Source organism: Fusarium falciforme, chromosome 7, assembly GCF_026873545.1.
Source record: "Fusarium falciforme chromosome 7, complete sequence".
NCBI lineage: Eukaryota > Fungi > Ascomycota > Sordariomycetes > Hypocreales > Nectriaceae > Fusarium > Fusarium falciforme.
Genome location: NC_070550.1, coordinates 92,364 through 106,160, shown reverse-complemented (window position 1 = coordinate 106,160; position 13,797 = coordinate 92,364). Strand labels below are relative to the sequence as shown.

General features: G+C 41.3%; 3 protein-coding genes across 3 annotated transcripts; 1 reads left to right on the top strand and 2 right to left on the bottom strand.

Moving 5' to 3' along the window:
- Window positions 1-3,780: 3,780 nt before the first annotated feature.
- NCS54_00874300 (Hypothetical protein) lies at window positions 3,781-6,317 on the bottom strand (the record flags this gene model as incomplete). Its single annotated transcript, XM_053154115.1, has 6 exons — window positions 3,781-4,408; window positions 4,477-4,836; window positions 4,892-5,211; window positions 5,271-5,634; window positions 5,727-6,091; window positions 6,147-6,317. 6 exons carry the CDS (start codon window positions 6,315-6,317, stop codon window positions 3,781-3,783), a joined length of 2,208 nt encoding a protein of 735 aa, XP_053010090.1.
- Window positions 6,318-7,660: 1,343 nt separating this feature from the next.
- NCS54_00874200 (Zn(2)-C6 fungal-type domain-containing protein) lies at window positions 7,661-9,806 on the top strand (the record flags this gene model as incomplete). The annotated part of the gene is made up of 4 exons (XM_053154114.1): window positions 7,661-8,290; window positions 8,380-8,696; window positions 8,758-9,111; window positions 9,170-9,806. The coding sequence occupies exons 1-4, from the start codon at window positions 7,718-7,720 to the stop codon at window positions 9,804-9,806; spliced, it is 1,881 nt and encodes a 626-aa protein (XP_053010089.1). The 5' UTR covers window positions 7,661-7,717.
- Window positions 9,807-11,750: 1,944 nt separating this feature from the next.
- NCS54_00874100 (Zn(2)-C6 fungal-type domain-containing protein) lies at window positions 11,751-13,449 on the bottom strand (the record flags this gene model as incomplete). Its single annotated transcript, XM_053154113.1, has 4 exons — window positions 11,751-11,819; window positions 11,878-12,372; window positions 12,459-12,992; window positions 13,051-13,449. The coding sequence occupies 4 exons, from the start codon at window positions 13,447-13,449 to the stop codon at window positions 11,751-11,753; spliced, it is 1,497 nt and encodes a 498-aa protein (XP_053010088.1).
- Window positions 13,450-13,797: the final 348 nt, after the last annotated feature.

Genomic DNA, 13,797 nt, shown 5'->3' with positions numbered 1-13,797 from the left:
TAGGTTATTAAAAGTAATAGCTAGGCTAATATCTTAGATATTTCTTTATTAGGTTTTACTTATTTAAATATAATAATAATTTATTATATACCTTAGATTAATTCTTTATTATTTTAGCTAAGTTTTAGTAAAGGGTTTTATATATATAAATTAATAAGATATAACTAATAGACCCTTAGGGGTTTAATTAGTTTATAGAGTTACTCTTTTATAATATTATTAATTATATAGTTATTAATAGCTTATTTCTTTATTAAGTAGGCAGCTTAGTAAGGCATAATAACTTCTCTAGGTTAAAGTCTTATTTTATTATATCTTTATTATGCTATTTTAAGTATCTTAGTAATATAGATAGCTCTCTATGGGTTATTATCCTAATTAGCTATATTTAAATACTTCTTACTTTCTAAGAGGTTTAATTATAGCTTTAATTAATAATATCCCTCCTTAATATCTTATTATTGCTTTTTATACTTATTAGCCTTATAGCCTTTCTTATAATAATAATAATATTTAATATCCTTAGGCCCTTATTAGGCTACTCTTAGTTCTATAGGTCTTAGATTAATGCTATATAAGGTATTATTTTATTTCTTTTTATCTTAATTAATATTAAAGTAAGGGTTATTAGCCTTATTATTATTAAATCCTAGGTTTTAGGATTTTTTTATTAGAACTATTAGTTATTAATCCTAATAGCTCTATTAATATAATTAATTAAGTTATTAGGTTATTTTTCTTTATAGAATTTAGCTTATATCTTTTTCTTAAGTATATTAAAATAAAAATATTAAGAATTATTAATTTTAATTAAGTTTTAATATAAGCTAGAGATATTTTATATTATATTTTAAAGTAAACTAAGTCTATTAAAATACTTTAATCTCTCTCTTAGCTTATACCTTTTTATTAATAATCCTAAAGGCTTATTAAAGTATTACCTTAAAGGCCTTATAGTCTAAATAAAGGTTATTTATTTATAATAAGAATTTAATAAATAAGATAATAAAATATTTCCTTATAACTAGTTTAAACCATATAGTAATATAATTCTTAAGTCTTTTTATAATATAATAGATTGTATTAGATATTAAGGTAAATTAAGTTAAATAATAAATTATAAAAGCTTATAGCTATATAAGAAAAATTAATAGCTTATAAGTAGTTTTATTAAATATCTCTAATAGGTTTAGCTTTAGGACTTCTCTTATATCTTTTCTCCTTATAGTAATAATAATCATATTATTAATATCCTAAATATTATTTAAGTATTATATATTCTAAGTATATTAAGATTTATTTATTCTCTTAATAAATTTAGAGAGTTTATTTATTTTAATACTTATAATAATAATCTAAGCTTAAAGTTATTTAACTTTTTTATTATTATCTTTTTTATTTTTTATTTCTTTATTAATTAAAATAGCTTAGATAAGTATAGGTAAGTAATTAATAAATAAAACCTATTATTAATTATTTATAGAAATTACCTAAGTAATTATAATATTTAATATTATTTAAGGTAATATAAATAATCTACTAAGTAAGAGCTATTAATATATAATAATTATATATATTCCTAAGAGATAAACTAATTATATTAGGTTTATATTAATATATAAATTAATTATGCTATACTTAAATAATAATATATTATATCTAATAATATACTTAAAGGTATTAAATATAATTAAGTTATATTAATAGCTAAGGTAGCTATTATATAAGAAAGTATAGTAAATATATTTTTTATACTTAGGCTTCCCTAGGTAAACTAATTATAAGAAGGTATAATATTATTTTAAGATTAATGCGGTCTAAGAAGAATATTAGTCTTATTATAATTAGTAAATAAGAGCTAGGGTTTAGTAGGGAATATATAATATAACCGCGAGGGTTATAATAGTAATACTTTGATTTTAAGATAAATATTTATAAAAATATAAAAAATAAAAGATATATAGTCTTTAAAGACTATAGGGTAGGTAATTAAAATAAAAGATAAATAAGTAATATATATAATAAGGAAGCATTATAGTTAAGCAAGTATTATACTTTTACTCTATAGTATAAATCCTATTAAAATACAAAACTATTTTAAAAAGTTTTAAAAAATTTAAATAAAGCCTAAATTAGGCTTAACTTTATAGTTTAGCTATTTATTTATAGAAAAAGCTTATATTAATTTTTTTATATTTTTAAAAAAAGTTCTTTATTATATAAATAAAATATTTATATTATATAATTAGCTATTTTTATATAAATAGAATTTTTTTTAAAATCTAAGAAAATTATATATAATTTATTTATAAGTTAAATATTTAAAAATATAAATTTTATATTATTAGCTATTTTATTATAGTTTTTATTAATATTAAAAATTTTTAATTTTAATATATAATTTAGGTATAATACGTACTTAATTATAATACTTACTTATTATATATCTTAATAAAATTGGTTTTTATAAAAGGCTAATTAGCTTAATAAAATATAATAAAGTAATAAAAGTAAAAAAATAAATAAAAAAAATTAAAATAAAAAAGACTAGCTTTTAATTTATATTTTTATTACTTTTATTATTTAAAGATCTAAGGAGCTATTTCTAAGAGAGGGTATATAGCTTATATAGCTAATAAATCAGAGTCTCTTAGCCTAATTTAAATAAGAACTATATTACTAAATAGCTCTAATTCCTGGCTTTAAAATCTAATTAATTTTACTAAGAATAAATAACTAAAAGCTAAGTTATAGCATAGAGAACTTAAAACCCTAAGGGTTTTAAACTAGGATATATAAAACTAGATAGAAAATACCCTATAAGAAGAGATAGCTTTAATAGTATTATTAGCTTTTTAAAAAGCCCTAAGTATAAAGTCACATAACTCTTCCTAAAAGGGAAATAAAGCCTAAAAGGGCAATATTATAACTCCTTAATATCTTACTTATCTAAGTATATATAGCTTAGGTAAGTAAGCTGTAAGAAAGCGCCTAAGATATACTATAGGGTAATAAGCTCTTAGGCTTATATCTAGTAAGTTTATTTTTTTAAAATTTTATTTATTAAAGACCTTAATATAATAAAGACTTTTATAATATCTTAATATAAATTTATATTTTATTCTATCTTATTACTACTAAATGTCTTATTACTTTATAATCTTATTTCTATTTTAGCTATTATTAAAGGTTCTTAGCCTTAAAGATAAAAGGCTATTTATTTCTATTAGTATTTAATAGCTGTTATATAGCTAAAATTACTATTTATTACCTCTTCTACTAGCTTTAATACCCTATTTATAAACTTATTAATAAGTATATATATTTATAAAAAAAATATTTTAAAAAGTAAAAAATATTTAATAAAATTAAAAACTTATAATTTATTATTTATTTATTTATTTAATTATGAAATAATTAATTTTATATTTTTTAAAAGATTTTAAAAAGTAATAAAAAGATGTATTATTATTTATATAAAATATATTTAATAATTAAATATTAATTATATAGTTAAAATATTTTAAATAATAATATATTTTAAAGTATATATTTATTTATAATATAAGCTTATTATATATATTATTATATCAAACTTCTTTATATCTAAGTAGGGTTATTATTAATATATCTTAGTAGCAGGTAATACCCTTGCAAAAGGTTATTAGCAGCTAATTAATTGCATTAACTAGGATAACAAATACTATCAGCTACCGCAAGAAGTCTTTAAGACCTTATCCATTGCCTATAACACACAACCTTTTAACCTTAGAACTATTCTCATAGCGTTTCCCAGGCTACAGTATCATCCTCCATCGGCTCATCCTCGCTTGTGTCCTCGTTATTAATAAACTCTCGGAAAAGCGCTATATCCTCAAACCTATAGGCCAGACTCTCCACGCTCGCCTCCTTAGGATCCGTCATAGCGAGGTTGAGGTCAGCCATAAACGTAGCTCGAATATCCTCTGATGGTTGACTTAACTCATTCCCCTCAAATTGCTGCATCATCTGTCGCGCCTCACTCGCCGATAGATCTCCTTTCTGCAGTGTCATGGAAAGTAGGCTGCGGCCGATAGCCTCCGCGAAACGGTACGATTGCCGCAGGCTCCCATAGCACTGGATGCAGAAAGGCAGGTAGAAGCGCCAGGAAGAGTCTTTTGTGTCGTCAAGTATAGCGTTTGCGACGTGGATCAGTGCTGTGTGCCAGATCATCGTGTACGTCGAAGTTGCGTAGTTATTGCGATACACCACTACCAGGCGCTTCAGCTGGTTCACCGATGCTTTATACACAACATCAGGTGAGCTCTTCTTATTGGGGAAGGTCTTAAGTCTCAACGGTTTTGAGGCAGACCTCGCTTGAGCCGTGAAAGGGCGTAAAACATCTAGAATGGCCGCGTGGAACCAGATGCTAGTCGCTAGGTTAGAATGTTGGTTGGCAATGTAGCCGTAGTTAGGGGTTATATTATTGTAACGCACTGAAAAGTGAGAACATGATGCGGACTCTTTTCTGAGCGCTGCATGGATGGTGGCAGAGTCTCCGCCCAAGCGATAAGCTCGCGATACTTGTACTCGGCAAACGCAAGGCTAACATGGTTGCTCAGGGGCCCACGTGGATGGGGTTGATCGCGATAATATCGTAATGTTACTTCGTGAATAATACGCCAGAACCGGCAGAGGACTGGAAAGGTATCGCCCATATACATTGATTGTAGAGGCCCTCCAATAGATTCAGTGTTGTCATCGGGGCCGTGGTGCCACCCATGCCCGGGTATCGGAAGCACCGGAGGATATTCAGGGTATGCGAGGCCAGGTTGTTGATAGAATACTGCCATATGCCTAAACGCATGAGCACTCTGATCGTCCAGTGTCCACTCGAATATTGTCGACTTACACAATCCAATTAAAGGTGCCCCAGGCAGCATATGAAGTTGCGTTTTGTAGTTCAGGAACTATTTCTCGAATCTTGCTCGCCACCATGTCGGGTTTGACTCCAAACAGACCCATACGTGCACCCATGGCGTTTACTTCTGACACGTACGTCAAGACGTAGTGATCTTTGCCATCACCCAAGTAGGCCAATCCCAGCAACTGCGTGCCGGCGAGATTTGAAAGAGAATCAGTGGCCTTGTCATCTGACCAGCGCGTCTCTGCCTCCTCCCTAAAACGAGGCAAATATTCTTTAACTTGGGGATCTGATGCGCTATACATTTGCTGCAGTCTCCTTGTCAGCAAGGCAAGAGGTCTGTGCGACCCATTTTATGATCACCTACACAACCCCAGTACATCAGAGCGCTGACAAGTAGTCCACTACAGTGCCTAAAGCGGCAATTGACAAGATCTTCGATGAATAGGTTAGGGTCGAAGGTCCCTAGGAGAGGATGGTCCGTCTCCAAGTATAACGAAACGATTCTGGCAGCGAGATCGTTTGGAATCGAGACTGAAGTCCAGAAACTCATGTCTAATTCTTCCAGTCGCTCATCACAAAGGTGTGATGCGGGTATGGGGCTTTTCGTGGGAAACTGTGTGTAGAGTGGTTTGGCTTCGGGATCGGACGAGAGGCTGACGCTAGTTACGGACGGTGATTGACTCGCCTCGCCATCGCCTCTTGCAAGATGGCTGGTGTTGAGGACTGTCCTTCAGAGTGTCAGCTTGGAGTCAAGATGGCCCGCGACAACACGTAGGCATGATCTATAACGAGGAAAATTCCTCAGGGCAGTGTGGCTGACTTCAAGATGTTGGACTCGACGGGCTGCAGTGGCGGGAAGGATACTGGATTCCTTAACATGAGCTCGTACTCCAACCCCGAGTGCCTTGTGGGTATAGGAAGCCATTCTTGTGCTGATAGACGGCGTTCTGAACTCCCGGTCGCTTGCAAAGTGGACAGGATGTCCTCGGGTTCGTTGTGGCATCGAAGAAGTCGCAGGATTTCGATGGCCTGGCTCTCGGGGACAGACTTCATAACTTCGAATAGTTCGAGGATTTGCTCCGTTTCTCTGGTCGATTGGCTCTGGTTGCGGCTATCGTCGTAGGTACACGGATCGTTCTCGCCTCGTCGTCGGCAGGCTTCACAACGAGGCCGCTGTCCGTCACACTAGGTATCCGAGTTAAGGGGGCAAAGGGGGAAGGGGGGCAGTAAATGCACTCACACGGGTTTTTCTTTTGCGACATCCATTACATGCTAGTTGTGTTCCAATCCGCTGTCGTTTCAGGGGTTTGTCGCCCGAGGAGCGAGAGGAAGACGAGCCCGATGGATGCGAGTTCGAGGCAGTATCGCCTGAGCTGAGAGCAGGGAGCAGCTGGCGGTATCTCTTGGACATTGCTGGGGTTTAGATGCTGGCTGGGAGTTAGAATCTAGGCAGAGAAAGCTGTTGGTTGCATCGGATACAGCTAAACGGCAAATTTGACGCCTCGCAAGGCACGCCCCTCGACAAAGTGTCATGAGCCGGAGCCATGTCCGCGTTATGTGATTGGCTCAGCTTTTTCGGAGGCTCCTTGAGCTGCCATTGGCTGCTGCCACAGAAAAACGTTGCGTCGTCATTTACCCTGGGGTTACTGATCACTCGACGCAGGGTTCAGCAATGGCGATGGCATTGCATGGCAGGTATTGGTCCCTCCGCAATGATGGCAATGCCCTTCGCCCACCATCCTGACAATTAGATGACTTGCTCCGACCTTGGGAGCCTATCGCAGTCCCTGAACGACACGGAGTTGCTAGTTGGATGTCACCAGCTCGGCACACATGTGAAGCTGTCTGCCGCGCTAGCATCAGTGAGCGTTTTTAGCTCGAGTTGCAGCAAGGATGTGCCGGCTGTTAGCTGGCCCCCACCAACTGGGCATCGCTGGATATGTATGTATGTGTATTTTTCGTCCGGGCAAGCCCCCCAACTGGGGCACAGGGCGCGCTGGGCTAAGCTATCTGAAGTTGCTGCCGCCTCAACGGCTCAAGGGGAGCTGAACTCAAACCCTCGGAAAGGAGGATCTTCTACCCGTAGTCCCCTCTGCTGCAGGTTTCGCTAAAGCATGTCAATACAAGCACAGCTTAGCATCGGCTCAAAGGCACTCCTTGTCAAGCCCGTCAGCGGGATGTGCGGAGGGGGTTGCCTGAAAAAGAAATCAACCAATCAATTAACTCCATAGAAGCCATCAGCGATGCGTTCAGACACATCATCATTCAGCCACCTTGACGTCAGATAACCTCGCAGGATATAGTGTAAGTTCCACAACGGGCGTATCTGGCTTGCTGCACTTTCACATTGCGCCTCTTCGACACGTTTTGATAAATAATTGTGATATAAAGCAAATAGAGAGCGAGAAAGAGCATTTCTACATCACCATCTCGAAATGCATCCCTCAAGACCGCCACGGCAACTGCCCACTCCAGGATCGTCATCTGAGTCGAGCCGAGGTGCTGGTAATGCGGGTTTACGACCCTTACTCCCAGCTCCCCGACGCCAGTCTTCTACACCGGAAGGTGCTCCAATTCAGGTGTCACGAAGGAGACGTCAAGTTGCTTTGGCTTGCGAATCCTGTCGGCGGCGGAAAAGCAAGGTAAGAAATCGAAAGAAACAATATCCGCCTTGTATTATACCGAGGCTTACAGGTCAAACTCGCCTAGTGTAACGGTGCCCGCCCACGATGTTCCCAATGCCAGGTGCGGAGGATTGAGTGCATCTACAGGGAGCCGGCAGAGAGTGATCTCAGACAAAGGTTCGAGGCAATGCAAGAATCGCACCCTGCCGTTGCTGTATACCGTGCCATACAAACTCGACCAGAATCCGAAGCCTTCGAGATCTTCCGGCTTATACGGGCCGGTGCTGACCCGGAAACTATCATGCGTCAACTTACAACGGCTGATCTTCTTCTCCAGGTCCATCTGGTACCAGAGTCGAGATATCGATATCAGTTCCCCTACTCATCACAAATGCCCGCGTACTTGCAGTCGCCCAACAATGAGTTCGTGAAGTCCATGGTATACGAGTGGAATGCGGGCGATAACCCCCGGCCCTCGCAACCGCTATCTTCCAACGACGAGAAGTTCAAGGCGCATTATCTAAAGCCCTTCCATGCAGCTACCGTCGTCGATACTAGATTGGCCGAGATCGTACCTTCGAGATACACTACCGTCCACGCTGATGATGGTCTGATGAGGACGCTGTTGCATGCCTACTTTCTTCAAGAATACGACTGGTTCACCTTTTTCCAGAAGGATTACTTCTTGGACGATATGATAGCTGGTACCGGCACCTTTTGTTCTCCGCTCCTTGTCAATGCTGTTCTCGCGGTTGGATGTGTAAGTCTTTCGAACCTCACTTTTTGGGGGCTCTTACTCCCCTCCCTCTTCTGCTTATCGTAGATGTTACTTACCGTGATTTCTTTTAGCACTGTCATACTACCCTTCCTCATCGGACCGAACCTTGGAATCCTGATTCTCTCGGTTATCAGTTTCTCGCCGAAGCCAAGAGGCTTTGGGAAGCCGAAATGCCACAAGAAAGGACTTTGACGACTCTACAGGCTGGTCTTGTTATGAACTCGATCTTCACCACATGCGGTATGGACAGACTGGCTTTAGCATACCTAGTCCAGGCTACCACTATTGCAAACGACTTGGGTCTGTTAGATGCTTCGACCAATGTGGAGGATCCAAGATTACGACACTCTTATAACTTTACAACCTGGTCTCTCTTTCACTGGCAATGGTACGATATTTACGACGATGGACTACTGATGCCATAATCAAAATCAACTAACATAGGGTAGTATACTCAGTTACCAGTTCAGGACAATACCACTGTTGGCAAGGCCACCAAAGACTGCCATGCCAGATCCTTCGCATGACCCCGAATGGTACGGCGAGATTTGGCTTAAGTATCCCTCGACCGAGGTTCTAGTGCCACTGCAGTACCGTTATGTTTTTAAGGCCAAGAGCGATTTCAGCGTCATTCTTAACGGCGCGATAGGCAAAGCTTACGGAACCGACGACAAGGACGACCTAGTTCAACGCGGAGCGAAGCAAGTCAAAGACATATTAAGAGATCTGAAAGCCTGGCATAATACCTTACCAGACCTCCTCGCGCCATCAAACGTTGTCTTTCCATCGCAGCTCAAGATCCAGTTGGTAGTCCAAGTTCCACTATCAACCAAGGAAGCATAAAATTGACATCTTGAATAGCCTCCACTATTACCATGTTCTCGTCCAGTTCTACGAGCTTTTGGCCGCAGAACAAGGCGTCGGTTCTCCATCACTTCCTCTCGAGACAGACCACCTCCAGAACACCCTAGCCGAATGCAGAGCCTTTTTCGAAACAATTCTGCGGATATACTATCTCCGCCACGGCTTCGAGCATGGGAACTTGATGCTGACCCAGTACCTCGCCAAGCTTGCTTGCATGGCTCTCGGCAAGCTAAAGGAACTCTCCATCTCCAACTCGTCATCATCCCCTATGGATGTAGGAGACTCAGATCCCAGAGCTGCCAAGTCTACGTTACTCATCGCGCAAAAGGGCCTCAGCGATCAGGGTAAAAGCTACTTCTTCCCGCAAACCATGTCCAACATCGTCCTCGGCCGCATATCAACCGAAGACCCGTACCTACTTCAGGGCGATACCAGCGTTGAGCAGGAGACTGAGGGTGAGGCGAAAATGCGCGAGGAGCAGCTCGAGGGTCAATGTCCGCTGGATGTACGGGATATCTCAAAGAACCCGGATCGCCATCAATCGGAGAATTGGATACGACAGTATGCAAAGTTGACACTTGACGAGATATCCCATAACACATTTCTTGAAAAGATCCCCGCAGAGAAGGGTTGATATACCTAGGAGCGTTTGCCCCGTTAAATGAATTTAATTAGAGGGATTTAACAGGTTTATTCTAGAAGTATAGGGTGTTCGCTATCCGATCAGCTTTGCCATCAAAATCTCTTGCTCACGTGCTTCTTTATTCCCTCCTAATAGGAAATAGCCGAAATTTCCTCGAGTTGGAGTTTGAAGGAACCAGAGGCCACTCTCAGTAGGTCTAATCAATGGAATAGGAGTGGCTATTGGATGGCCCTGTAAATAAACGAAACCTCAGGGGAGGGGTTTAACTGATCGGAGTTATCATGGCATTGGGGCTCGAGCCGGTCGAGAACTAGGGTCGATACTTCGGTATCGATGCAATTTCGAATAACTTGCTAGAACTTTATCAGCATAACTCCTGTCGGTACTTTAACCTTATCGAATTGACTAATTATACCACCTCCTCTAGTCTAGCGGGCCATCATCACAAATTCCCGGCATGTCCAGAGTTGAAACCATGGAAGTTTTGATTTAGTAAGTCAGAGAACTTCAGACTCAAGTGTGGGGTTAGGTGCAGTTAGTTAGGACGGCTTGTATCTTATAGTCACACGTTTTGTCTGTATAGACATGCATGCTCGCAACTCAACGACTTATGGCACGTTGAGACAATTGTCTTAGTCGCAATACAGGACTGATACTATACTGCTGCTTAGCCCATCCATCCTGCTTGCCACGCTCAGTGACTTGTTCCCAACATTGTGTCTTTCCCGCCTTGGATGACTCTCCTTAGATGACTCTTCATCTTAGGCCTTCGTCTCTCGAACGCCGCTCTTCTTCCTCTTAATGCTTGAACAGACTTTGATTGAGGGCTGATACTCCTCCTCGCCCCTTACAGTATACGATATCTAGCAACCATGGGAGCAGTTGGAACAGGCACCGAGGAAAAGCTCCTGGACAACCCTACCTCCGCCAAGAAGAGGGTCATGGTCGTCACGCTGATCGCAGCGGTGCCGAGAGTCCATCTGCTCGCCCGTAGCATGGCGGATGATAGCGTTCTTCGTGGACTCATCTCCGTTGCGAAGCTATTGGCAGATTCCGGACATAAGGTACGGACGGGGATTTGCGATTCGCAGCCGGATCAACTCCGTCCTCGTGGGCTGGCCTGGAATCCGGGAGCTAAAGGGCTGACGATGGTTAGTGCCTGCTGAGGATGGGGCGGGATCAAGGTTAGATCGCGGGTCTGTCATCAAAATGTACAGGTCTTAGAGCTAGCGATTCGGTTGGTGAGAAGGCTCAAGGTGTGCTAAACTTCGACCACCTGGCCGGATGATGCTATCTTTGCCGAACTCGACCCCCCGCCTAGGGTAAGAATATAAGAGCTATCTATATTAGTCTAAGACTAAGAGAGACTTAATATAGATATATTAATATATATTTATTTAAGCTTAAAGTATTTTAAGAAATTTATTACTTATAAAATATATAAAATTATAATTTTACTTATATTTAATAATACTTTTATTAAATCTTTTATTAAAATTATTAAAATGATTTTTTTTATTAAATTTATAATTTTATATATTAAGATTATTACCTTATATAATTTTTAAATTATAATTATTTTAAATTATATTAATTAAAATTTTTTTTAATAAATAATACTTAAGTTTATATCTAATAAATTATTTTTCTATTAAAGCTTATCTTAGAGGCTATTAACTTTTATTAATATTATTTAAATAAATATGGAATAGGAAAGAATTGGCATCTAAGGCAGTGTCTTTATAACAAAGCATCGCCAAGGTCGGCCGGAAGCCCAAGGCTCTCAGTAGTGTACGTAGGCCATGATCGATATGATCCCATCCTCGCGGGGGCGTCCCCTCCCAGTCTTTGGGAGTATCGTTTAGACTTCTTTGTACCAAAACGTGGCCGTTCCTGGGGGTTATGGAACTGGCCCTTGCTGCCTTGTTCATGGCCCTAGCCCGAAATGTTACCAAGGCCAGTAGCAGTAAAGTTGAAATCCAAATAGAAACCACGTGCGACAGCCTAAAATACATGTCAGTTGGGCTGTCCGAGCCAGGCAGTGGCAGAGGGCAGTGCTCACGGCATCATCCCAGTCCCAGCCCCCTAGAAAATCAAAATCTCCAATATCGTCGAGATCCAGAGCCTGCCAAGTATTATCCAACGGCGGGCCTGCCTCGCTCGTGTCGTTGTTCTCTCCAACCATATCCTGCAGTAACTTGATGCGTTCTGCTGCCCCCTTTTTGGCGGTCTCGTGGAGCATCTTGTCACTCTCCGGCTTGGACCAGCGAGCTTCGACCCCATCAATATGAGCAAGCATGCAGGCGGTGCTTACTAACGCCTTGACATTTGTGTCGCCAGCTCTGAGACGTTCCCGGCACAGCTCGTGCCACGACTGGAGGATCGAGCGCACCTCGGTCATACCTGATGTAAGGGTGCCGTAGTGCGATCGGGGCTCTTCCCCTAGGGTCTGAGCGAGATCCACGGCTAGGGTCAGAATTAGCTGTGCCTGGATGGTTCGGTATGGGCCGCTTCCGCATAGGAAAAGGCGGAAAAAGTCCCAGTCCGAGGGGGTGGCCTGAGGGGTGGGGAGAAACGCCCGAGATTCAGGGGTTAGATATGTTATTGCGGCGAGGCGCGTGCTCATGTCGGTGGATATCTTGCGAGAAAAATAATAGAAGGGATTCTGCAGTGCTTGGGGAGGATGGGCTGGTGGAGCGTCAAGAAGAAGCGGTACATGGTGACCTCTGAGTATCTCAGCTGAAACGATGTGATTCCGCCCGTCTCGTGGAACTTGCACAGCTGTCGCATCATTTCTTGCAGAGAAGTGCTGAGCTCCGAGTTGACAGCAAGAGTATCGTCTTGAAAGGCAGCGCCGATAGCCATACACAGCTGCAGAAGAATGACGAAGGAGTCGTCAGCTGCCTGGGGGTCTGCCCAGTACCTTTCGTACTCGGCGCGGAACGTAGGAACGTGGATGGTGCGGTACACAGTCTCAAAGATCCTCAAGTAGGCTTCTATGAGCTGATCTGCTAGTTGTCTCGTGGGCATCTGCTTCCCAATAGAGACAGTGGTGGCAGAGTCTGGGACCCGGCAGGCCTTGACCTTTCTTGCCAAAGACTTGCACTTCTGAAGCTGGCGAAAGAGATCGCCCCTGTCTGTCTCTACTTCTTTGAGAAAGTCTATGAGAACGGGCATCTGGCCATGGTCAGCAAGAGGCTCTGGTCAAAAGTTGGGTAGCTGAGGCGGTCCTTACAAGGTGTGCAACATTAAACCAGTGACTTCGCCCCAGATATTGAATTTTGCTGATCACGGCCTTGTCCTGGCGATCGACTCTATCGCAAAGTTCATCCTCGCACTGAGGGCCGCGGTCGTGGTTATGAGCACTTCGCTCACGGGGCCTTGCCAGTTCCTGCTCAAGCTGTCTGACCCGATATTCAAGGGAGGCTACGTTGGCGTATGTCGAACCGCCTGGGAGGCTGTCCGGTGTGGGCGCCATAACCCCGGGGATGGAGGTGTTCGTCTGCTGAACCGTACTCGGAGCGGCGTCAGATTGCGACAAGGGGCTTGCCAGAGCTGGTGACGGTCCGGATCCGGTAAAGCTGTTGGAGTTGTCCGATTCAGAGCCTTGGTGCTGAGGTGGGATAAGTACCATGCCCTAAGCCTGCAGCCTGGACAGTGTGGACAATTGCAGATGGTATAGAGGGGTTCAACAAGGTCAGTTTCGTTCTGGGCTGTGGATGGGGTGCATAGGTGCAATGTTGGTTCCGAGATCGCTGGCACGCCGTACAGGGGTGAGTCTTGTCGCAACGGATCTTGCGCACCCGGTAATGGTCGCAGGCCAGAGCAGGTCGCCTCCGCTTCCTCCCCATAGCTGCTGACAAGGGCTTGACTGATTCTGAGTTGACATGATCTGGACGCGTTCATCAGCTTGGAAAGAGAGACAAGTTGAGAGCGAGGGAAGGACAGGATTGTTTTTGATCGGCATGGAATGAGGAACTGA